Source organism: Cinclus cinclus, chromosome 4 (genome assembly GCF_963662255.1).
Source record: "Cinclus cinclus chromosome 4, bCinCin1.1, whole genome shotgun sequence".
Taxonomy (NCBI): domain Eukaryota; kingdom Metazoa; phylum Chordata; class Aves; order Passeriformes; family Cinclidae; genus Cinclus; species Cinclus cinclus.
In genome coordinates, this window is record NC_085049.1 from 70,795,076 (window position 1) to 70,821,666 (window position 26,591).

A 26,591-nucleotide genomic window follows, 5' to 3' on the forward strand; every position below is an offset into this window, starting at 1 on the left:
TACTTATTTGCCACAGAAAGGCAAAGGCTGGTCAGAGAGAAGAACAAATGGAAATGCCTACATGCATGAAAAGTCTAGGGAAAACAAAAGAGTGGGAGAGAGAAAAGAAAGGCCTCCATGCTGGCCAAGGACATGATAGAGAGCCATCATGTAGGTAAAGACTGAGCAAAGTGCTGTGTGCTGGAGGAGCCAGAGGCTGGACCCCAAGAAAATGTTGACTCCTGGAGTTTCTGAAGCCTCAGTCCAAAAGCTAGCTCATTATCACCAGTCCAGAGGACCTGAGAGACTGGACAAGAACTTGATACCAGCTTTCTTCGTGTTCCACATCACAAAGTTGTCCTGGTGGGAGGGCATAGACACCCACAGCAATGGCTCTCACAAGAAGGAAAAGTCAGGAAAGAATGGCTGTGAGTGGCTAAAAATAGTTTGGCTTCCTTTCTTTGTTTGCCTTTCCTTTCTACATGGTCATTCACTGAGTTTTGTTTAATGTTCATTCCCTACAAAATGACTAAACTCATGCCACCAGTTCTCAGAAACAAACTACTCTCTAGCAATGGGATGAGCTTTGGATCAAGAAGCACCCATTCCCCCCTAGGCACAATTCCTGAGTCTGCTGCAGAGGGGCATGCTGAGGTCCTTCCTTGGGTCAGGTAATCACAAGTCACACCTCTTCCAGCACTGGGTAAAGTTCAGTTAAAAACACTGGGCTGTTGTACCAAGAAGGTCTATTAGTCCAAAACAGTGGTGTCTGCTGGACCTGACCACACCTGATGAACACACTCACAGAAATGACTCAACAACATGTTCCACGCAGCTTAGCAGCTGTGCAGGGGACAGGCAGTCACTGCTCTACTCCAAATTCCTCCTCATCTTCTGTAGGAAAAACTTTTAAAAGCAAAGCACTCTCTAGGACATTTCTGGGTTTTTAAAGAATTCTTTAAAAGAACCCAGATGAAACCCAGGACTCTCTTCAAAGTGTATCACTTCAACCTTGCCTCTCAGTCATCTGAATGCTTCCTGAATATTAGTGTGCTTGGTCCTCTTGCAGAGTGGGGAATCACAAATGCTCAAGTGAGACAGAGGCTGTGCTGTGTTATTTTGTTGCACACAGAAAGAGAGAGAACTGAATACAAAATTAAGCCCAGTGTTTGAGTTGCTGCTTGGTATAGTAAACAACAGACCATCCTGTCACCTGAGGTGTTCACAGGATAACTTGTTTTTCTTGCTTAAAGTATAACCCTTAGACAAAGAGCAAAACACCAAGAAGCTCTGAAAGGAACAGATAATCTGTTTCTGGTAATTATCTTCTCAGTTACATTGCAATCACATGGAAGGCTGCAATTAAGATAAAATATGTGTTTATGTAGAAAATTCACCCACTGTTTCATAAAGCAAATTGTGTTCTCTGTGTTTGATAATGCATCAAGCAGCTTTGGCTTTTCTTTCTGCAAGGCAGCTTTTCTCCTGAGTAGGAATAGACAAAACAGGCTGGAAGGAAGAAACAAAGGTTATGTGCATATGCTGAGAAACTGTGACACCATCTGCAGCCATGTCTGGATGGCTTTTTCCTGCACCATAGGTTTCTTATGCCCAAAGAACTGGTGACCTGGGACCATGCATGGGTCATGGACACACCTGTGCCCACCTCTTCTCAGCTCCAGTTGCTGCTCTGAACCCAAGCTGTTGAAAAAGCCTCACTGGAACTGTTGCCCAACATAAGTACGGCTTCTTGAGGCCACAAGGGAAAACTTGGGACAACTGCTTGGCTTGGGGCTGTATTTTCTCCCGTGTCAATGTAGCTGGAGGTGAGTCTCAAGCCTGGCTACTACAGAAACATAACTTGTGATGGCTATAACAATGTGTGCCCTGCTGGGAACACTCCCATGTGGGGCATTTGGTGGAGCTGGATATCAAGGCAGTGAGTTTTGAAAATAAGGGTCATGCCCCTTGGAAGGGAGCATTGTCCACTCCAAATCCCTCGGTGTACTCTGTTTACTTTACATCGTTCAAGGTTAAAAAAGCATAGCCTGTTATGATTAACACTATTCAGTTTGAAGGACTAGTAATTCATGAATATTTCAGAAGATCACAGTACATCACTACTTCAAATTCATGCCAACTGTTTTGATTCCACTTTTCTTTCTGTTCATTATGTATTAGCATTTCTACACAATCTGCTTTAACAACCCATCTCGAAAAATACAGCACAAGGGGAATCATCTTGAGTCTTCAGTGACAAACAAGTCAACAGAGATAAATAAAATGGCTGTCAATGTGGAAACTTTTGTTTACACAGCTCAAAACTCACACTTCTGTTAAGTGATGATGTGTGTACATTTCTATTATCCACTGCTGTCAAGCCCTGGAGCAAATCAGATAAAAGGAGGGTTATTCTAGTAAAGCATGTAGATAATTGCAAGCCTGCAATATGATCTGTCTTTGAGATGGTTTGCATTGCGTGCTAATTGAAGGGCTGAAATCTTATAAGGGACTTAATCACGTCATACGATCAACCACAGACAGAACATATTTTCCTCGGAAAGGAATATTCCACAACGACAAGGCAGCAAATGGAGCAAAACGCATGCGAGTCAATTGTTAATCACCGATTTAATTCCAAAGCTGCATCTCCTCTTTTCAACCAAGCAGAAGGCAGCTGACCCCATCAAATACTGAGAACCAGGTACATTGATGTCTGCATCAGCCAAGGGTCCAGCCAGCCCATCTGATATAGGTCAGCTCTTAGCTGATACACCACTATATTGGAATGCAGCTAGGACACATTCATCTACAGCTCTTCTTTCAAGGGCCACGTCCCATTCTCTTTCATCCCATGTACCCTTCTCTGTGGGTAAGCCACCACAAGGAAACAGAGCCTGGTCTGAGGAGGGAGGAAGTGACGCACTGGTTTTACTCTTCTGCAGTGCCATTGATGATGTGATGGAAGGAGAATGGAGAAAATTTATACCCAGCTCCCACGTAGAACTTGTTCTGAAATTCGACCCTAGGGAGGAGCAGAGGGAGGCATCAGTGCTGCTTGTAGGCAGGACCTACAGCTAGCCAAGAGGCTGAAACATGGCACCCATGGGAAAAGGGAGGGTACAAGATGTTGGACTCTAAGCTGTGAATGTAGGCCCTTTATGGGACCAGCTGTGAGACATAGGCAGCCCAGGGAGCAACACATCAGCTCTGACTTTCTATCAAGCCAGGCTGGAAATGCTCATCATGAGGCCAAGTCAGCAGAACCTTGCCTGGTAACCTGCTTCTAGCAGCTCTGAGAGCTGGGATAACCACCTGCACCCTGGTGGGAGGCAGCCACCTCCTCCTCCTCCCTGCACAATGACAAGCACCTACACCACGGTTTGCCTTGGCAGTGTTTATGACTCGTGCTGGGACGTTACTTGGTGAAAAAGACCACATCTTGGGGCTCAGGTAGGATGCTGAGTTACAGTGGTGGTGAAGGGTGTTTTGTCACCTTGGTCTTGCTCACATGCTGATGGTGCGTCCACACTGATGTCCTTGCCTGGACTGATGACCAGTTAAGGCCAGCATGGGCTAACTTGGAACTGTTTTGCCACAAAGCCTAAGCAGCCTGAAGCTCAGCTTGGGCTGATGACACAAGCACAGACCCAGGTTTTCACCAGATTTTGCACTCCCAGCTGAACATTCGCTTCCCTTGGCAGCTGTGTTGTTAGATCCTTGGGTGGGACACACGGCCAGTGGTGTGCCTGTGCTGCTCTTGGGCCTTGTCATGCAGGTCAGAGAGGCCTCAGTGGCTCTGCAGAACTGCAGGCTGCCATTTGCCTCACATGCTGAAGACCACCGCGGGTGCAGGAGGACAAGTAGGTGGCTCCAGGGAGCAGGCCAGGGCAGGGATCACTGGGCTCCCTTTGGAAGAGTTTCCCCCACTTCATTTGCCAAAGCCAACTAATGGTCCAAGGCACTGGCACAGCATGTCTAACACTTTGCCGGCCTGTTCCCACAGCCTGTTCCCTCCCAAAGACTCATCTGGGAAAAGCTCTAGAGGACCACTGCACGTACCAGTGCAGACGCAAGGCGTGTAGGAAGGCTGAGAGCCCCTCCATGACCAGCAGGATGGCCACTGTCAGCACTGCAAATGCTGCAAAGATGATGAAGATAGCAATGAGACCTGCCCAGCCGCTGCTGCTGAGCCCATTGTGCATCACCATGGTCCAAAGGACCTCTGACAGCTCTGCAGAAGGAAATAAAGGGAAAACAGTGCTGAGCAGCAGCTATGGACTGATGCAGCATGCAGTCTGCCAGCTCACCCATTTTCCCCAGTTTGTAGAATATGCATACCCCTAGCTAAGCTTTTTTGTTGCTTAATTTTATTTAGGTATCTGTTCTCCACGTAAAGCTAATGTGTGCCAGCTCCCACACCACTCCTGCTAAGCTCATTCCTGTGCCAAAAAGTACATCTCACCCCTGTCAATCCAAGACACACCACACCATAGCCCACCCCCCCACCTTGCCCACCCCTTTCTATTTCCCTTTTTTTGTGTGCACAGTTCTTTAGGGCAGGTGCAACTCCTAGCCAGAGGCATTACAAAAATACTAATAAAAAAACATTTCAGAAAAATTAGAAACATTGAAAATCTAAGTTCCAGCCTGAGGCAATTTCTAGTATTTGAGCATCTGTTTTTATCACAAATCAAGACAAAAGACATTGAAATGCTGTACATTTCGCATGGATTGTGATGTTCCACTGAATGTTTCTGGGAAAAATCCCAGTGAAAATGACAAATTCCAGAAGCTCTCGAGCCAGACCTTTTCTTTCTTGTTTGCTGAACAAAATCAAAATAACTGTTTCAAGTAATTTTGGCATTCATCTGCCTAGCCTAAGGCTAAAGCAAGTGCTTCTAGGGAAAAGCAGCTATGGCTCTTTCACCTTCTGCCTTCATCTCCATGGACCAGGCAACACAAGTGGACTGCACATCCCACTGTGTCACACACCATAAGGACTATTCCAGAGGGGTGGCTGCACAGCAATGCAAGAAAGGGGCTCCAGCCAGTGAATGCAATCAGAGCTGCCAGGGATCACCTCTGAAAACTGAATGAAACACTTGGAGTGGTCTAACCAGAAGCACAACATCCTGACACATAAACGTCCACAAGTAGAAACTTGGATTTCATAAAGAAATTTGCAGGAATAGTCAAACACCAGCAGAAGCCATGACCAGTATGGTGAGGAGACTAAAGGGGGACAATCACTCACGTGCATGGGCCAAGCTCAGAGCCCAGAGTCGCAGGTAGGAGGCTGTGTTGGAGATGCACCCAAGGCAGTATTCAATGGTGTGGATAGCTTGGTGGACAAATATGTCTCCAAAATTGAACTGAAACAACATAAAACCAAAAAAGTTTTATTAGTTGTCATTTCAGGGCTTTCTGGTTAACAGAGCAACACTCCACCAAAGGCTCTTCACATTCTTTTCCTTGCTACATCCTGAGCAGCACAAAGGTATTTCCCAGGAAAAGAGACTGCTCTGAAAAGCGGCAGCTCTATATGATCTTCCCATATGTTCTCTCTGGAGAAATACAATTCCAGTGAAAACTAAATGTTTGGGGAGCAGCTCATGTTCCACTCTTCTGATTTCAAATCATTAAATGTCAATCCAGTTGCTGCCAATCTCTGTGGTTTCTTACAGAGACAGAAATTCTTATGTAAAATAGGGGCTTTCAGACTATCTGCCTATGGGCATACACATTTTGGGAGATATCACTGAATAGCTGTATCTCATAATAATGAATAAGCAAATCTGTGAAGATTCCCTATGACTGGGAACAGCCAGCCATATCCACACTCAATACTGTTGATACTCCCAACTGCTACAAATATTTTTGTCACTTTTTCCTGTGTTACTTCCCACTGTAGAAGCTTTTGACAATGTCTGCCAAAGGAAGGATTCCCTCCCTAGTCAACAATTCTGGCTGCCAACTTTAAATGTTCCTTTGCAATTTAGAGAAAGGAGAGCTCACTGACTCTTGGGAAAGGGTTGACCTTCTCTAAGTGCAATGTGGAAGTGAAAAAAAACACCCCTGAGGAAACAAAAGCTTGAGGTTTGCAAAAATGCCTGCCACCATCAGGCAAAACCAAAGGAAAGATTTTGAGGGATTAATTCAATGAAAGTTCAAACCCTATTCTGTTTGAAAACACAAACTGATATGACAGCATGTGATGATATCTTGTTAGAAAGAAGGGCTGACAACTCGCTAAAGTCTTCTGCTTGACTTTGTTTCTTCTACTATTGCGTTTATCTGAACAATTTTCTGCCTAAATTTTCTTACCTCTTCATCATCACCCTCATGTCCTTCATGGCCAGTGCTGTGGTCTCCCTGGGAAGCTTTCTTGGAGTGATTGGTCTCTGGGACATCTACCTCATTTTCACCTCCTGAGTTTCCTGAGATGGCTTGAGAACGGATCTTTCAGAAACAAAATGAAGCATGTTTGGTTGATACCAAAATGAAGAAGTCCACAACACAGAACTCCCTCGTGATGGGAACACATGAAGGACTATGTCATGAGCACGAACACAGTTTCAACAATGGTCACCACAGACCACAGAAATGGAACAATCCCACCAAATGTCTAATAATACCTAAACATTTTCCATCCTAGAGTATTTTCTAGTGATTCCAACTATTTTGTTGCTAGTTTCTAGTGTCACAATGCACTCTTTGTTCCCACCACGAGAAGATCCATCACTATTAGGCAAATGAGAAAACTGAGGTACTTCTAAAGCTGATGATCTCAATTAAATGGGTGCAAATCAAAGCAATCAGTGTCAAGTGAAAAAGCAATGAAGCCTGAGAGGATCATAAGACTTGATGAAGGTCACACAGTTCTTGGATACAGGCAGAAATAAAATTCAAAGCTCTTGATTAATTTGAAATTGACCAAAACCTCATGGCAAACTCTCTGCGATTATTATTTTCAGGACTTTTCTGGAGGCCTGAACAACCTGATTTAATAGTCCTATTTTACAGCATAACCAAATAGAGATCTCATGGTTTCTGTCAGGTTCTGCCTTGTCACCCTTTATAGCCTCCAGCAGGTTTCATGGGAAAGGTCTCCTGACAACATATTGTTTCCTGTTGCAGCAGTAATGATTGTCACACCTGCTTTATCTTTGCTTTACCTGAATGTCAGCATAGAAAACAGACTTTGCTGCAAACATATAAATTTAGGGGAATGTTGGATGTGATCAGACAGCTAACATATGAAAATTAGGAACAGAAATAGGGGAACACAATAGGAGGTGGGTAAAACCTGTCAGAAGTTCCTGGCATAAAAGCAGGAGATGGAGTCAGCCATGTCAAGCCTTCATCCAAATCCCAGAAGAATGACAAAATAAGGAATTACAGTGCAGAGGCAGAGCTGAAAAGGTCTCCCAGGGACCTGGCTTTCAATTATAGGTCAGAAGTGACTGGGTTGGAAAAGGCCAAGCAGCAAAACCAGCATCTCTTTCTTCAAATGGAAACATCTGTGCCCTATAAAAGGTACTCCAGGCACTAACTCTGACTATAAAGAGAAGTAAATCTTGACTGACAAGTAAAGTCCTGTTAGTATAATAAAGGAGAGAATTAATGATCAACTGGGAAACTGCAGCTGCCACAGTTGTGAGTGGAGAAGCTGTGGGCAAACCACAGAGCCCATGGGAAGGAAGGCTCTGTTAATGCAAAGGCAATCACTTAGAGAATAAAGAATTACTAGAAAGCAGGCAACAGCTTTTAAATCAAGCCTCTCCTTCAAGCACTGCTGCTCTCTCCAAGGCCAGGACTTTCACAGATACCCCATTTCTACAGAGCAGCAGACTAATGGTTAGTGGAGATTGTGTACTGACAACTGAGGTCTTTTCCCCGTCTTGGCTTTACCAGCACTTCAATCTTTCTGAATCTTCTTTGGTTTTGGATACAACAGGTGAAAGAACTTGGTGTCAGCTTAACAAATAGGGTATGTCCTTGCCAACAAAGCTTCCAGGGAAATGTTTCCTTCACTGGAGATATTCAAAAGCTGTGTGGACACAAACCTGAGCAACGAGCTCTAGGGGTACCCTGTCTGAGAAGGGAGTTTGGACCAGATGACCTCCAGTGGTCCCTTCCAAATTTAGCCATTCTCTGATTCTAGTTTAGACATGTCCATACACATGTCTTGGGCATGTGAGGCATAAAGCATGCTTAGAAATTGTCAGAGGAAGCCTGGGGTCAGAGAAACACAGAATTACATCACTGCAAAGAGTTTCTGGGGTCTGTCTCCCCAGGTTTGTCTTTGCTGTACTGAATCCCCCCAACTGATTCACATCCCTCACCAGGTGCTGCGCTTTCTGGTGGTTGGCTCGGAGGATGAAAGGTTTAATTAGGAGCATCCAGGGAACAGCAATCAGAGCAAATATGACCAAGAAACTCTGCACTTCTTTCTAAGAGAAAAAACAAGAGCAAAAAGTTGTTTTACTTCCTGTAGCCAACTACAATTATGGCTAGAAACCTGAGTCTATATAATGGTAATTTTTTTAATACAACAAAAACAACTCCCTGTGGGGTTTTTTGTATTTGGCTGTGTATCCTCTGCTTGCAAGAACATGAAAATAAATGTATAGTGCTTAAGGCTCCAGAAAGCGCTGGATGCTAGAGATGGTTTAGACCTGAAGATGAAAGACTTTCATGCTGAAAAGGGTTAACTTACCATAATCCCATGCTACCGACTTGAACCTGGCTGCTCAGGGTCCCAAGTGAATGTCCTAACTCTCTGTGAGTCAGTCAGTCTGCCTTGCTTTGATCAGTATAAAAAGGCTGCATTAAGAGCCAAGTCATCCAAGCCTTACCCTGATTTACTCCACATCTGCAATTCCAGAAGGAACTGAACCCCTATAGCTTAGGCTTGGTAACAGGTTGTCCTCACAAAATAAGGTGTTCTACATTTCAGTATGGCACCCCTATTGCTGTCCTGACATAACTGTCTGTACTTTTGAGAAAACAGCAACAACAAAACAAACAAAGAAAACCTTAAACCACAACTTCTGCAATTTTTTTAAAGCTGGCTCAGATGTCTGATCACCTTATCACTGGGGCTTATATGATATTTTCATTCAGAATACCCAGGCAGATGGCACATTCTGTTCCTGGTGGGAACAGAATTTCCACCTTGGGAAAGCTTTGGGTTGTTACAAAGCATAATGTCATCAAAAGACTTTTTGAAGGCTGGAAAGACTGTATTCTTCCAAAGTCCCCTGCATCCTTAACTCAGTTATTGGAGCTGATCAGGGCTCTCTACTAACTCTGACTCATCAGCTGTCCCTAAAACTGAGCTCATGTTGGAGTGCCCAGTGTGCAACTGTATAGATGTGGGTGCACACGTGTGCCTGGATGCAGCCCTTGCTTGCAGATTCTTCATTGATGCTGCTGATGTAAAATCAACCAAAGGAAAAAAAAACAACCAAACAAAAAAACATGTTTTGAGAATATAAATAGAGAGGAATTTAACACAAGTTTTCTCTTAGAGAAGATTTTTTTCTTCACTTTTTTATTTTAAAGTGAACTCCCAAGAAAAGTTATATATGACAAAAAGCTGCCAGAAAATCCTCTAGCTACTTCTACTTTTTTAGGTGAAAATGTTAAGTATTAAAGCTTTCCAAAGCTGAAATAGGAACTTATCAAGAATGAGAGATAACTAGCATTGTGGCCAGACTGCAACACAGCATGCCTGAAATATGCAGCTTTGTATCTGTGGTCACACTTTGATTTTTTCCCCCCAGAAGTATCTTCAACTGCATCATTATTCTTGTAAGAATGACACTAGGAAAGAGATTTCTTCTGCATCACTGACTGATTGCTGCTCTCTCCTCCCTGTTGACAGGGCCAACACAAATACCAGAACAAACTTTACTGCTGTGACAGACACTTGTGATTGAGCTTCTGAGCCTATATCTTTATGCCCACTCTCTACAACACCCTCTGGAAATACAAAACTGCAGTGGATTCAGGCTGCTTGAACCATACCTGATGCAAATACAATGGAGCATTTGAAGTGTCACTATAATTGAACAGAAACATGTTGATAAAGTGGATGAGGATGCTTGGTGCACTTTGGGATGAATGGACATCAAAATGACACCATTTGAAAATAATCATGAAGACCAGGTAGCCAAAAAGAGAGATAATAAAAATCATCTCTGGAATGAACTGAAGGATAATGTTTATGTATTTCCTGAAGTAGCTGGAAAAAAAAATCAGGAAAGAAAACTATGGTTAATACATTAGATATTAATATAAGCTTGCACCCAAGTCTGGCAGTACTTAGTTTTTTGGATAATAGCCTAACAAATTTACAACTATCATTAGCCAAGAAAGAAGTCCATAATTACAGGCTTTATCAATGAAAGCCATTGGTTAAATGCAAAAACTCTGTTGCACTAATTATCTTCAGATTTTTGTACTTGACCTACCAGAATCTCAGCACCTCAAAAGATTACTACACTGAAATAAAACACAATTTACAAAAAATGTCTTATTCACAAAGTTGAGCATTAAATGCTGAGAAAGGTCAGAGCCAAGAGTATCAATCCTGTAGGGTCCTCTCTGTCCTCTCAAACACTTTCTGTCCTTGAAGGTCACTACACACATTGCAGCTTTGGAGAGTCTCTCAAAACGCCCTTGCACTCTATCACCATTTTTTATTTGTTGTTGCAAAACATAGAGGCAGAGATATGGACAAGCACACACACAAATCATGACCAAGGGCTGCTAAGCTAGCTGAAATGCACATGCACACACTCTGCAAGATTTTGGTATATTTTGGTTTAGGCCAAAAGAGCTTGTTGTTCAAGGGAAAAGTTGTCAGTAGTGAGAGATGCTACATTCTTTTAAATTCAGTGTGCTTCAGTATTTCTGCAGAATTGAGAACATAAGAAAGTAAGTTAAAAGCAAGTCAATGGAAGAAAATACCTGCAATGTCATGGCAGTCCTTTGGACTTAGCACTGTGTATCGATCATTGTGTGAGCCAGTCAGTGTATGGGACATTTCTACTCACACCAGGGAAAGCTCAAAGTTCAAATCATCAGTTCCAAAGATGAGACTTTCTCTGAATGAAGGACCCAGTTTAGTGATGAGGGCTTGTGTGCTGCTACAGCAACAGGCTTGGTGAAATGAACTTACATGTGGTTGAAGAGACTGAGTATCACGCCAAAAATCATGTGCACAATTCCTATGACTACTGACATCTTCATTTTGTAGGAGTTCAGGAAAGTCAGCTTGTTCGAGGCAACATTCCAGATCTTTGGGTAAAGGAACAGGGAGAGAGAGTGAAAAACAAGATTTTCAGATGTTTTATCAATAAAAGGCATGTGGAAGTTGTTGCTTTGACACCATCAATTTACTCCTACCAGTTCCAGTAAGAGGGCAGCAAGGCACAGAAATCTAGATGTGCTTTTTATTACTTTTCACTTTGCCAAGGTATTCATCTAAAAGGAGTAAAGCATCGTACTTGTTTAACAAAGGAGATAACAAGGATTTTAAATGAACCTGTGACTTTGCTTTAGCCCTCCAGAAACCACTGCAAAGGCTGGTAGCAGAACCTAGATCTTTTCTGTGTCATTTCCTGTCCTTAGCCTGAGCCATCTTCTTTAGCAGAAGTGGAAAGGCATGAGAAAATACCTCCTGTGCAACCAAAATTAGTTCCACCCTTACCAGAGAAGTACTGAGGACAGAGAATTTTCAAACCTCTTGTTTGAACAGAAAAACCTCTTTTCAACTCTTTGGACATGAAGATCAGCTTATTGCCTGCCTCTCTGCCCTAACTTTCAGTGATGTTGGGTCATACATCCCTTCTCAGTCCTGCCTTTTGTATGCTACAGAGCTTCAGGGTTGCTTCTCCTTTTATCTCAAACTTCCTAGACCCCCAAAGTCTTCTGTCCTCAAAGACAGTAAGTAGACACCACTTTTCAGACACTCAGTACCTGAATGAGAAAGGAGGAAGACAGGATTATTTGGAGGGTGAAACATGCTTTTGTGTGTTTGTTTGATGTGCTTTGCCTCTTCTCTGGATACCAAAGAGACTGCCTAGCTTCTTCAGCTCAGGGGGACTTTTTTCCCAAGATACACCTCAGTCACCAGGCAGATGACACAGATAATCTCCCCTTCCCTGTCAGCACTTGTTCAGCCATTCCTCCCTCCCAGCCAGGACTTTTATGCTCTTGAACAGGGAGAAGCCAGGCTGGAAGAGGTAGTCTAGGTCAACCTAAATTAGAGATGTATCAAGGCAACAAGCAGAAAACTCAGCTGATTCTGACGTGATTTTCTGAACCAGACTGCCCACATCCTGGGCAGAGCTTTAGAGCTGAGTTTATTAAAAACTGACTGCAAGGTCAATGTCTCTGAAAACCAGGGGAGGACAGTTTCTTTGGGAGATCAATTGAAATGAAAGCGCAAACAGCAGGGATGGGGGTTATTTGACTAATATGAAGATTGGAACAGGAAAGCTTGATGTTAAAAAGTACATTTCAACACATTATAAAGACAACAAGAAAAAGATAAATAGGACACAGAGAAGAAAATGTGGCTAAGTTTAATAACACTGGCATTTATTTCACATTCCATGCAACAAATAGACTGCATGAAATTTGGAAATTTGCCTTCAAACTGGTGAGGTATCTCTGGAATGGATTAAGTACACAAGTAAGGAAACACAGTCCAGCAGATGTGTGGTAGGAAACGAGGCTGTAGCACAGGAGCACTGTCCAGGAAAATCAAACTTCCTTCCTGCTTTCCATTTTACTGTTGCTTGTGCAGAATTGCTAGCAATATATTAATTTCTAATTGCTAAAGGGAAGCATCAGAAGGACTGATGAATGGGAGGGTGAGTGGTGGTTAATGAAGCTTTATTGAATAGTGTGGCACCTGAGCACAGTGTAAATGGTATGGAATAAGCAGTGGAGTGTGCTGATTTTGCCTGCGTTAGAGAGATTTTTATTCATAGTGGTTGGTATGGGGCTGTATTTTGGATTTGTACTGAACACAGGGTTGACAGTGTAGAGATGTTTTTGTTATTGCTGAGCAGGGTTTACACAGAGCCAGGGCCCTTGCTGCTTTTTGGACTGCCTGGCTGGTGAGGAACTTGGGGGTCACAGGAGGTTGGGAGGAGACAGAGCCAGTGCAGGTGACCCAAAGTGACTGAAGGAATATTCCAGACCATATGACATCATGCTCAGGGTGTAAAGTGGAAGGAAGAGAGAGGGAAGGAGGGAGGAAGGGAGGGAGGGAGGGGTGATGTTTGGGGTGATGGCATTTGTCTTCCCAAGTCACCATCACGTGTGATGGGACCCTGCCATCCTGGAGATGGCTCAACTGCTGCCTGCCCATGGGAAGAGATGACTTAATTCTTTACTTGGCTTGTGTGCACAGCTTTTGCTTTCCTTGTTAAACTGTCTATATCTTCACCCACAAGTTTTACAGCTTCCAACCTTCCAATTCTATCCCTGATCCCACAGGTGGGGGAGTGAGTGAGGGGCTGTGCAGGGCTTGGCCGGCTGGGGTTAAACCGCAACAACTATGTAAGGAACAAAGAGCAAGATGTGAAAAGCACAGATTCAGGAGAGAGTGCAGGGAGCTACAGATGTACCTGATATGTAGAAACAGGACTGAAATACAAATTATCTTAGAGCAATTTAATTTAATTACCGGATCTATTCCAAATGGATATGGATTTCCAGAGTAGACTCCTGGGACTGCTGGATCCAACTGCAGCACTGTATTGTCTAGAAGCACATCCTTACTACAAGAGAAAAGGGAAATGACCTTTGTAGCTTATTCTCTCCATGGAAGCCCACAGTATATTCATGTGAGGTGTGCTGAGGACTACCACAGGATATCTGTAGCTGACTCCAGCCTTTCTGTGACCTGTTATCCTGCACTTGTGTGCATGTAAATGGACCCCACACAATGGCAGTCTCCCTCACACTGTTAGTTCTCTATGCATCAGTCCTGGACACCTGCAGATTTTTATGCACATCAGTGCCTGAACAAACAGGCGTGTTCCCAGGGACTCTGCATTTCAATTTCAACGGTGAGTTCATCTGTGTGTGTCAGACAAAACCTCTGATTCATTCATGCCTGCATCCACAGCAGGGAGTCCTTCCCTTCCCCACATAGGCAGTCTCTCTTTCCAAGCCTACATGCTCTATTTGGAGTGTTTTTACTTCCTTCCTACATTTAGCACTTACTTCCAAGTGTTATTTTTAAACATGGGGATGATATGCCAGGAAGAACCAAAGAAGTTGAATGATTTGGAGAAGCAGTCATTGTAGATGAAGCCGGTGTACATGGAGAATATGCCCATGAGCAGGATCAGGTAGCGCCCACTGAAAAAGGTGTTCCAGATCTGCAGGGGGAGAAGGCAGTGCCAGTGACCAAAGTACCTGCAGGTCCATCAGTTGGTGGGCCTCAACCAGCAGTAGATATGATTGTACTAATCTGTGTATGCACAGTTATTCATGGGAAAGTTTGGGTCCCTTAGGCCCTATGTGTATAAGTAGGTAGAACTGCCAAACCTCTGCCTCACAGGTATCTTTGAACCATCTCCACACAGACATTGGGATGCTGAATGTGCCCTTTACCAAATGGGGCTGATGGGCCTTTCCCTATGCTGATATGAGTTCCCTGGTACTCACCTCATTAGTGCTTTTTTGGGCCAGAAGGCTCTTCTCATTAATGACCATCCAGAGTGCAAAGCCCAACATGACAGCGCCATGGCCACAGTCCCCAAACATCACCGCAAACAAGAAAGGGAAAGTGATGATAGTGTAGGGAGCTGCAGGAGGGAAAGGTCAAGAAGCTCAGCTCCCTCTAAACAAAAAGGCCTCATCAAAGAAGCAGTCTACCCCATTAGGCCATTCCTTACAGGTACTGCCCTTAAAGGCTCCTCAACCACTCCCCTACACACCAGGCAGTCACATCTAGTGTAGAACTAGCTTTACCATCATAAAGAATGCTCATTGGTACAACCTGTACCTTCCTTGCAGTTTTATCCTTTGTTCCTTGCCTCACCATAATAAACATGACGTGTAGAAAACTGCAACACAAAAATGTATTTGAAGGTTGTTGCTATGATGTTTCTCGATCTGCTCAGCCTCAACAATTGAGTTAATCTCAACCTTTCATATAGACCCCCATTTCTAGGTTCCTATTAATTCTCCATGGTCTGTCTGAGATTCTCTACGATTGTTTCAAACTTTTGACAGATCCTTTTGCCTCAACACAGTGAGCTCAACTTACATTTCCCTTATGAACTTAGTTCTTTTCCTCCAAACAACTACCTCACCATTTGTTCTCCATCCTGTATTTGTACAGTTCCTTATTTCCATCACAATCATTCACTGGAGACCAACAGCCAAATTCTTTGCCTAAGAAAATCCATGTGTATGCACCAATCAGCTCCAATATGGTTCAGATTTCTCAATCAGCAGTGAGGACACTTCTTAGGATTGTGAGAGATCTCAGAGGCTTTACCTTGGCTCATGCAAACCAGATGCACGTATTTGAGTGTTTCTCACCTGGGTTCATCTCCCTGTAGTTGCCCACACCATATGCATCCACAATGTTCTGAAATCCAGCTGTGAACTTGTTGGTCCTGTTGAAGGTGGGTGGTGCCATCCTGGTGTGTATGGCAGTGAGGATGGGGGCAATTGTGGATCCACTACGTTCCTGCAAACCCAGTGACAAGGACAGACACAGAGTGGATAGAAGAACTGGCCCCACAACACCACTTCTGGCTCAAAGGTCTGACACAAACCTGCTAAACAATTAAAGCTGACCTTAATCTCTGTCAGAAGATGAAAGGTCAAATGACAATAGGACAACCTCAACTTAAAAGAGAAAAGTGAGCCCCACGTTACAGTAACAGACCTGACTGAACATATGCTCAACATATAAACAGTTCAGTGCAGGTGAGAGCTTCAAGGACCCAAAATGTTGCTCTCTTACCATTCCTTGATGGAGAGCTCTTTTAATCCGGTCAGCATCAGCCACTGGGAACCAGATCTCTGCAATGACACACTGCTGGGTGACGTCAATGTTACAGCAATTCAGGATGTGGTAGATGGCCTTGATTTTCTTCACCTTGATCCCCCAGGACCACAAGTTGGCTGCTGCCTCATGCAGCAGTCGTTGGCGGTGAGACTCAGTTTGTGTTATCACCTGTAAGCACAACACGGGGCAACACTGGAGACAGGGAAGCACAGGGGGTATGATCTACTCAGTTAATTGGAGAGGGCAGGTGGAAGAGAGTTGATGAAAAGGCACTGAATGCATGGGGTATCCCAGGGAGCATGTGCAAGTGTGGACACAGGACCACTCAACACCAGGTGTGCAGTGCTGCTCACCAAGGACTATCCCAGCGTGGTCCTGAGTCACTGGAAGTGTAGAAGAGAGCACTAGGAATTACTGAGCTGTGGGATTGGCTCCCTACATAGTGGATTACAGACTGGCCTCATCTCACCACGTGCTCCCAAGCTGCCATCTCCTGCAGGCAGCTCTGTGCCACGAACTCGGGGATTATCACATCCACGAGCAGATTTACAGTTCATGGTCTTGGGACCTCCATGCATCCTGTGGCCACCACAGTGCTGCTGCGTAAGTGAACGACGGAGATAATGAGATAAGGTGTCGGGACGACAACCTTATGTGTGGTCTGCAACATGTTTTCAGACAGGACAAATATCTGGGCAGGTCCCACTTGTAGGATTCAGTCCTCAGTAAAGCCACTGTCACTTACTGTGTTTAAATCCTCGATCCTTGTGTTGACTCCATCAAGCATTTCTCGGCGCTCGGTGGCAGACTCCGGACAAGGATAGACTGTGGCACGAAATCTAGCCTCAGTAAGAGAGAGTTGAGAAACACCCGTTACTTGACGGATTTTTCTTCCTCTCCAGGCTTCTAAGCTCAAAGGCAGGGGAACTGGACTTCATTCCTGACCCAGCAGTATACTCTTCTCACATACCACAGAGTTGCACTTGGTCTTGCAGAAATGTGCAAATAGGTACCTTTATCCCTTGATGAGAATAGAGGCCCACTCACCTGTTCTAGCTGAAAAACCCTCCTTGTCTTAGGTGGTGCACAGGGCCTGATGTCATACAGAGGTCAGCGCTAACATGTAGGCACCTCCCTTCTGTCCACAAGCTGCTTGAATTGCGACGAGACTCGAGAAAAACCCACCCTGGCAAAGGCAGCCTTGCTAACAGTAGCCAACAGATGTCCCTCTTGCACTGAGACTGGAAAAATACCACGTTCCTCTGTCTGCACTACCCTCCTGCAGGCACTGGGAGAAGGCATCAGCTGAGCTACTGCTGCACTGCGAGCAAACGCCCTTTGTGCGGGCAGGCTGCATAGGTAAATAACCCTGTAAAAACAAACAAGCAAGCAAGCAAACAAACAAAAGGACTGTATTTTCACGATAACATATGAGAATGGCTGTATGCTTCTGGTCCACCTGTTTGGCTAGGTACATTGGGAACAAGGGAAGGATGGGTGAAGGGTTTTAAACACCTGAGAGCAGTATCTGTTACATCAGCTTAGGTAAACCAGGATAAAAGCTTTTATAAGCTTACCCCCAAGGCTCTGTTTGGAAGATTCAGCGGGTTTGTTTAGTGTGGTATAAGAAGGACTAACGTAGGACTCTAATGTGAATGGAAGTCTTAGCTCCATGCAGGCACTGCTTCAGCTATAGCACGGAAGCTTCACTTCTCTCTTACAGCTGCAGGTCACTGTGGTGTAAAGGTGCTTCCACCAGCACACTGCACTGCAGTGCTGTGCTGTGCAGCCACTATACAATCCCAGCACTGACAATTAGAAATGAGTTGCATGTCTGTCTGAGAAGTGTGCAGCCACCTGTCCTGCCTGCAAAGCAAGTCCCAGAGTACTCTTACAGCACAACAGCAGGCACAAGTAGTTCCCCCTGGGATCTTACAGGCCACAGGGTGCACTGCTGGCTGCTCTCTGCCTGCAAGCTGAACTGACCTGAGGTGCTGCAGTAACTAAAATAGCAGACATCTCTCTTTTTTTTTTTTTTTTTTTTTCCCTGCTTGGCTTGTTCAGTTATACCTAGTGGCATGTGCCACCCCTGCCACTTTGATACTGCCCATCAGATTTGCAGGAAGAGATCCCTCCTCTTTGCAGAGCAGAGATTTCCTGCCCCTGACCTAAGGCAACACATTTCCACCATCCTGTCGTGGATACACTGAGTTAGGGTTGCTAAAGGGCTGTCTTTCTGCACGTGAGATGAATTAAAAGATGTAACAGGGTCATAGGGGTATATCCCTGCTTAAGAGACAAAAATGTGCAGGCTCTGTGTACAGATAAGCATCATATTCTGGCTTTGTCTGAGCATAGGATATTTCACCACCTGCTCTATAAAATCAGTTCCAGCATACATGCAAGTGAGGAGAGTTGCAAATAGAACAAAACATGCTGCAGTTTCCTAGAGATCAGCCCAGAGCTGTGTGTAATGACAGCACGTGCTCTTCAGCTAAACTTCCCTTTCCAGAATTGAATTTCTCCTCACTCAACACCTGGTATTCGTTTCCAAAGGTTATTCACCCTACCTAATTATTTCCTACTTCTTATTCTTCACAGCCCTTAGTTCATCTTTAATAAGGATTTTTAATCAAACTTGAAAGCTTATTCCTCCATGCTGTACTGTTCCCCCATTCCCAATAACATTATTGCAGCAGTGCTGCTTTGATCTTTTAACAGCCATTTTGCATACTGAGTATCAGTTTTGCCCTAATGGCACAGACATCTCTGAAAGCTCCAGGAGAATTCAGCAGGGAACCCTTACATTGATAAACCCAGTTTAGTATTCACACTAGTACTGAAGCAGCCGCAAGAAAAGGAGGAAAAGAAAAATTCTTACATTTTCCTCCTTCCTGCTCCCTCTACACCTTTCACTAATAAATTTGTACATGGACTTAATGCTCATGAAATTGGCAGACTAATGTTACCAATTAGAGTCAAGCAGGGACTACAAGTGTAACCTGAGGCACACAGCTCTGCAAACAAATCTTAGCCTGCCTTGCAGGAGGCTGGCTTAGACCAGTCCCATGATTTTTGCAGGATATTTACTTGTCATGAATGATGACTTAGTGCTAAAGCAGAAACGTCCTGCTGGGGCTAGAATGACACTGCCATCTGCTTTAGGTATAGTCAACCCTGCCTTAAAGGTGGAGCAGACTAAGACGTCTTGGCCTGGGTACCAGGGATGGCTGATGGCCCACAGAACACAAAAGGAGTGTCAGAGGAATAATACATTTTGAAATTTGCCACACAGAAAACCATCCATATATATGGGCATATTATCAACCAAAAAATTTGAAAGGAAGAAGGAGCATAAAAGATGACTTCATTAGCACTGCAAAGAGTGTCCTGCGAATTTGTCTTTGGTAGGTGTATTTTACTTCAGTTACAAGGGCCTGAGAGAAACCAGTCTAAGTTCCTTTCTACAAACCTACAACCATATAAATCTGCAACACTAGTTCCTTGCACATCACAGCTTCCCTGCAGGGATCTGCTCACATTTCCAGCACTGCCTGACCCCTACCTGCAGAAGGTTGTGCCTATGCTTTGGATGATTTTAGTGTCAATCAGCAACGAATATGTTGACAGGCATTGCATTGCTTGTTCTTTTACTCTCATCCCAAAAAAAAAGTCTTTGGCTTTCGACTTCAGGGAATTTTAAATGCTGCAGGGGGAAAAAAAAATTACATCCAAAATGAAGAACTTCCAGCACTCTGTGGGCAACCCCAGCCAGTCCTAAATGTATGCTCAGGTGACTTGCAAGGCCATTGGCACAGGGGATTATTCAGTGGGAAGAATTCACCACCAGCAACTGCCCATGCAGAGGGGGAAAAGGGTTCTGAGCAGCATTTAAAATGCAGGAAAAGATATGAGAGATGTGGGCCTGATGAAGCAAATCCAGAGGAGGGCATGAAGATGATCAGAGGGATGAAGTATCTCTGCTACAAGGAAAGCTTGAGAGAATTTGGGTTGTTCAGCCTGGAGAAGGAAAGGTTTCAGGAGGACCTTACCACAGCCTTCCAGTACCTAAAGAGACCTACAAAAAGGCTGGAGAGGGACTTTTTACAAGAGCATGCAGTGACAGAACATATTGGGAATTTTACCTACTCAGAGAGAGTAGGTTTAGGCTAAATATTAGGAAGAAATTCTTTACTGTAAGGGTGGTGAGGCACTGGCACAGGGTGCCACAGAGAAGCTGTGGACGTCCTGTCCTTGGCAGTGTTCAGGGCCAGGTTGGATGGGGCTTTCAGCAACCTGGTGTACTGGAAGGTGTCCCTGCCTATGGCAGGGGAGTTGGAATGAAATGATCTTTAAAGTTTCTTCCAACCTAAACTGTTCTATGATTCTATTATATGCAGGAAATTGTAATCCAGAAAGAGAACGAGGCTTGTTGAAAACTCAAAGACCACTGGTCTGGCAGCAGACTGATCCTGTACAATGGCTATGGCAGAACTCCCTGTATGTCTGAACTTCAGGATCAGAAATCAGTGACTGAGAGCTGGGAGTCTTCCTTCATGTCCCTGACTCCTTTATAGACAGATGTCCACCTCAGGAGGGCTGAATTTCCCTCTGGATGGGCATTGCCCTTCACTGCTCATAGGAGGTATCTTGGAAGACCCCATTTCCAATGCAGGAATTGCTGACAGACCCCGGGGTTCTGTCACTTCTTGGGACTAAAGTCAGTCATGCCAGCTGAATGAAAGAACTACGTGCTTTTATTCTGATTAAAGGCAGGATGTAAGGAAAGATCTGTCCTGAGTGCAGGTGTCAGGGAAGAGCAATGCTCAGCCTCTCCCTGCAGGATCTTGGCTGGCCCTGCCTGGCTGAGGGGCTATACCTGAAATGGGTTTGGTGGCAGCAGACAGATCCTCTCATCAAATCTGTTTAACACTGCAACAAAGCCCATTGCTCACCAGTGTTATGAAAGAGTAACAAAATATTCAACCTGAATTATCTTTTCAAGATGCTAAACAGTGTGGAAACAACTCAGGTTGTATGAAGCTTTCATTTCTCTCCTGGGCTCTGTCTCTGATTACACAGATATTGCTCAAAGGCCTTGGGAAAGGGTTGAATAAACCACAGCATCACATTTTCAAGAAGAAATGCAGGAAGGCTTCAGAGCAAGTTGAGGATTACCATGTTTCCAGTCCTTAGGTTAGGGCCCCTGATTTTCCAGGGAAGAGTGCTGAGTATTTTTAAAACAACAGTCCCCTTTTAGATGTCCCAAGTTAAAAACCTAGCAACTGAAGCTCTCGAGAGCTGTATGCCACTTTGGAAAATGAAGGATCTCGAGTTCCAAGTGCCAAGGTGATGGATGTCTTTCATGATTAGGAGCAGCAGAGCTGAGGAGCGGAAGGGAGGTTGGTTGCAGAGCTGACAGCTAGAGAGATGAAGATCTGATATCTAGCTCCAAAGTCAGCCAGCCTGGACTGCCAGTAACCACCTCTATGGGAGTCACTGTGGCTTGCCCACAGGCCTGCCTTACCCATCACAAATCTTCTTGATTTTATGTTTAAGCTGTTCTCCTTGATAGAAGATAATGAACACATTCTTCTTCACCTCTTCTCTCTGCAACACACAATTCAAACAGAATTTAACACCCCCAGAGTCCAGTGCAGAAAAGTTGGTATCTTTTTTTTTTTTTTTTTTTTTTTTGGCAGCCTCTCCAGTGGTTGCTTTTATCCCCGATCCCCAGTTTCCCATCAGCAGTGTTTTCCCCAGATGCTCTTCCAGGAAACAGGCACGGGCAGCAGCTCTGGGTTATGGGGGAAGGAGCAATGTGGAGCAGAGTGGACAGAGTTCCACTGGGGCATAGGGCTTGCCCCAGAGGCACCAAGGGGAATTGACCCTCCATGGATAATTCCAGGTGGGAATTATCCAGCCACAGTCCACTTCCATGGTGGCAATACAGCTGCCCTGTGAAGCTTCATGTGCATCTTGACAGACAGGAAAAGGAAACCACCTCAACAGTAGCAAAAGGGCAATGTAACATCCAAGAAACTTCTCCCATCCTCAAACAGACCCACCTTTCCCAACACCGAGCTCTGGAGAGGCAGCCAGTGCTGCAGCACAGTCCAGGTCATCAGTTTTGTGTCTGCAGGCCACCAGCATCCACACGGGGCAGAGGAAAGCAAAATCAGGTTGGTACCTACTGTCACAGGGTCCTCCATGGGGGTGTCCATTTCTGTGTACCTCAGGTAGATGTTTCCCCTGCAGGCTCGCCACAGTAAACGCTCAAAAGGGATCATCCTTTCCCTCTTTATTACCCCTGCTGTGAATCTGAGCAGAGTTACAAAATAAATAAATTACAAGCCCATTCTACACCTTTTAGGACCTGGAGTATATATGATTTCACAAGCCCTTGTTTTCAAGCCTGTGCTAGCCAGGACTTTGCTACTGCTGCTGCAGGCACTTCTAGGAAAACCTTCCTTGCTCAAGCCTGGCTTTTACCTCAATCTACTCACTTTATCCTATTGTTCTTTCTTAAAAAACAAACAAACAAAAAAACAAAAAAACCAACAACAACCAAAAAACCTTTCCTAGATCAACAGGTGAAGGTGAAGAGATAATTCTGGCTAGAAACGGAAGTCACACAAATGAGAGGGCCTGAATGGCAAAGGCAGGAGATAGAAATTATGAAGTGGTGGTTTTATCAGACTGCACCCCAGTGCAATAACATGGTTTTTTCTGTGGTTAGACTTCCATCCAGGAGGACCAGGCTAGTAGACAGATGCCTGAGTCCAGAAGTCATGGGTGACATGCCTTAAGATAGCAATTTTCAGTCAACACCTACTAAGGGATCACTGGAATTGGTGGCCCGGAAGTAGAAATCCATTTGTCCCACTGACCTATAACCTGACCATAATTTTGATGATAATTTCTGAGGACGGACACTCTTATCTTCATGAAATAGCTCTGCAGAGGAGGCTGGTGAGCACCCTCTGCTAAGAAGCTGAAGGAAGCTGTGCCAGTGATACAGGAATGCAGCACAGGTGGGAAGTCTGGCCGAGTTCGAGGCCATCACCAATACACACCCCAGCTTGGCAGCTGCAGCAGCAGGAGTGCTTCTCAGCTCCAGCAGTCCAGATGTGTCTTCACTGAAGAAATCATCTGGCAGATTGGTTTCTGCCTGGAAAACATCAGTTTTAAAAAACACTCCTCAGCATTGTCAGTTTGAAAACTATTTTCACATTTTTCCCCAAAGGTAGCTTTCCATGGAGATTTATAAGATGGAAGGAAAAACAATAAAAGTAAGCTATATCTTAGCAATGGAAAAAGCATAAATGCTATTTTCAAAGAGCATTTTGAACTAAGTTTTTGAGCCCCGCCGACTCACAGAGCAATGCAGGTTCCAAAGTGAGGTGATTTTGCAAACCTCAATAATGGCTTGCGGTAAAGACATTTAAAGCAGCATACATCAAATGAAAGTGCAAGTATTTTTAAGAACTTTTAATGTCTCTGTTGGAAGAGCAAAGAGGCCTCTCACCTCGAAGAAGTCCTGGGTTTTCTTCAGCAAATGTTTGAGCTCTGTCAGCTCAAGGAAGTTCTGCTTCAGAGTTTGCTGGTTCTGGTTGGCTTCCAGCAGCTCAGCTTCAAGTTTCTCCAGCACTGTCTGTTTAGGGTCCAAGCACATCCAGAAAAACCCTGAAGTAGATCAATGGCTCTTCCCCAAGCTGATACCAAATCTCAAACAACAGTTTTGATTTGTTTTTACAAGGGAGAACACAGAAATGTACAAATAAACACTTCTTGTAGAATGATATTCATCAATGCCAATGCATCATTTTTCCATTGCAAACATTCCCTGATGAGTGTGTTGTCCTCTTCAGAACTGAAGTTCTGATGCCCCTGACCCAAGCACAGGCAAGCAGCTGTGTGTGTGTGCTGTAGGTGTCTCAGCCTGTCAGGGTAACTCTGTGGTTCCTCACAGACATCCCACACCTCAGGCTGACTGGCTGTCAATTTACTGACTACAAAACCAACCTACATTAATTTAGGTTCATTAGCTATAGGCCAAAAGTTAGGTGATGACATGGGGCCAGGAACACACCAGGAAACCAAATTGCTTGTGAAACTGAAATCAAACTTGGAAAGCTTGATTTTCCTTTCTAGTCACCTCTGTATGCAGCATTTTAAAATTACCCTGTCAGTAAGCTTTGTGTCCAGCTGGGCTAAAATAAACCATCCCTTGCACATCCAAAAGTGAGGCCCTAGTATTTGTGCCAGGCCCAGTATCACAATCCCAGCAGGACAGGCAGTGCTGGGATTTTTTTATGTGGTGAAGTAGGTTCTAACATCAAGTCTCTTGTTAAAACACCAAACCCTTCTTATTCTCTCCTATAGGATGATGGGGGGCATTCTGTGAAAGTAGTACTTTTTCATTAATATGTGGGACCAGAGGGATGTTACACAGGGGATGGTAAAAAGACTGGGCTCCTTTAAGAATATGCATCCGGATCAGCCTCAACCTAAGTGCTGAGGCTTGGGGAACACCTCCTCAGGCAAGGAGAGTTGTGCCAGCCTCAGGCATCAGGTTTTTCCTTGCAGGGAGGGCTCTGTTGAGCACATTACACGGACAACCTGGTGCACAGCCCGTCTCCCTCCTGGGTCCACTCCAAATTCTGTACCTCCATGTCAATCATTTCCCGAGGCAGGGGGGTCTCTGGGTACTTTTCTCCTTTGACTATCTCAACATTATCTTCCATCTCATTTTCCAGAAAACCTGCAAGGAAAGGGCACAGAAGTCTCAACAGAATCATCCCTGGTGCATCACCTGGTCAGCTTGTTGCTCAGCCAAGACCAAGGCATCCCAAGGAGGTGTGACAAGATTAAGTGTTATACAAGGGCCATCATCCCAGTGCATATACACAGCCACCAAAGAATGATCTCCACTTTCTCAGTGGAGATGCTGTTTCTTCTGAAGTCACAGCATGCAATCCCACGTGGGCAGCTCTCAGCCCTGGCACAAGTGGTCACCATGGCCCCCTTTATTTGGGGCAGTGAGCAGAGCACACAGAAAGCTCAGGTTCCACTGCTTTGCCCAACGAGGCCAAGTGCTGCCACCATGGCTACGGTGGGAGTCAGCGCTGTGGTGGGGAGAGTGCAGAGCTCCCAGGACACATATCCACAAGAGATTGGGAACCACGAGCTCTGCTGCTTGGGTTTTAAGGACTTACCCCAAGGCTGAAGCCCTGGCCACGAGAAGTGTGTGCCAACAGCTGGTGCACTGGTGTAAGGGTCAGGTTATCCAGACCAGCCTCCTGCCCAGTCCCAGATTTATCTTGTGGTTTTATAAAAGCTAATTAACCTCCTTTCAGTTCAGTTAACTATTTTCAAAACAGGGGCAACAATTTATTGCCCATATGGGGTGAAGTGGTAATTAGCTGACGCATGGAAAACATTTCCAGGGACTCAGATGAAAACATCACCATTTTGCCACTAATTCTGCTCCCCAGTGTGAGAGCACTTAAAGAAATAAATCCCACACCACCAGCTGGCAGGAAGCCGATTGCATTTGACAAGCGTTTACTTACGCAGGATTCTCTCCAAGGATTCGCACCTTCTCACTTCATTCACAAACTTTCTCTGGAAGCTGTTGACATTCACATTCAGCTAAAAACAGGAGGGAAAACAAGCCTGGGGCTGAAGGCTGCACAGCGCTGCTCTCATTTTTAACATCGGCAGAGAACGAGCGCCTTTGGTGCGGATGGCAAACACCACTGTGTCTGAGAGGGTCCTGCTGGCAGGGAAACACCCTGGGCTCCCCCATGGTCCCTAGGACCTGGTGGCCTTCCACACAGCCTTGCTGTGACAGCAGGAGTCACAGAGGAGCCTTCACGGAGACACTTCCCGTGTCCTGGTGATGCAGAGGACTGTTCTGAGGTTGTGCAGAAGCCATTCTGAGCACTGGATGGGGACTGAGGGATAGGCAGGGTCTCGGCATGATGTTTGGGTTTCAGAGCAGCCCTGGGGGGATCTCACTCTCACCACGGGCTTTCTGGCCTCCCTACAAGTGCTTTGAGGGAAGGACAAGCACAACCTGGGGCACATCTCCAACAGCTCAGGGTGCCAGCCAGGGTCTACTCACGTCTCTGAACTGGACCAGCCCCAGCTCCCCGAGCTCAGCCACGCAGCAGTAGGCAGCCTCCACCTGCAGGAAGAGCTGCCTCAGGCTCATCTCCTCACTCCGGAACACGGAGGCCATCTCTGTCCCGTTCTTCCCTGACCTGGAAGGCCCTGGGAGTCCTGGTGGCAGCAGCAATGTCCTCCTTGCCCGAGCAGGTCAGGAAGGTGCCAAGCTCTGCAGGAACATTGGGGGCACTGAGTCAAAGTGAACGCTGGAAGATGACCCAGTGCTGCCCATTGTGTCCTCCAAAAGGGGTCCTTCACCCCCTAAGAGCCTCCTTGAACCCACATGAGGCTTCATCCCAGCAGAGCAGTGATAGATGCTGAGGTGTGTGTGTGCCACAGGAAAAGGAGACAGTCACCAGTTTCCTGTCACAAATGATGAGCA

At 45.1% G+C, this 26,591-nt stretch overlaps 1 protein-coding gene across 1 annotated transcript; it reads right to left on the minus strand.

Moving 5' to 3' along the window:
* Positions 1–2,910: 2,910 nt before the first annotated feature.
* Positions 2,911–26,347, minus strand: ATP6V0A4 (ATPase H+ transporting V0 subunit a4). The gene is made up of 20 exons (XM_062491544.1): positions 26,166–26,347; positions 25,612–25,690; positions 24,706–24,800; positions 23,565–23,690; positions 23,113–23,207; positions 22,231–22,357; positions 21,564–21,646; positions 16,782–16,875; positions 15,992–16,204; positions 15,562–15,712; positions 14,680–14,819; positions 14,233–14,390; positions 13,691–13,784; positions 11,171–11,289; positions 10,015–10,231; positions 8,328–8,435; positions 6,307–6,441; positions 5,237–5,354; positions 4,042–4,213; positions 2,911–3,004 (listed from the first exon to the last, which is right to left on the minus strand). Exons 1-20 carry the CDS (start codon positions 26,280–26,282, stop codon positions 2,911–2,913), a joined length of 2,535 nt encoding a protein of 844 aa, XP_062347528.1. The 5' UTR covers positions 26,283–26,347.
* Between the last annotated feature and the right edge of the window lie 244 nt (positions 26,348–26,591).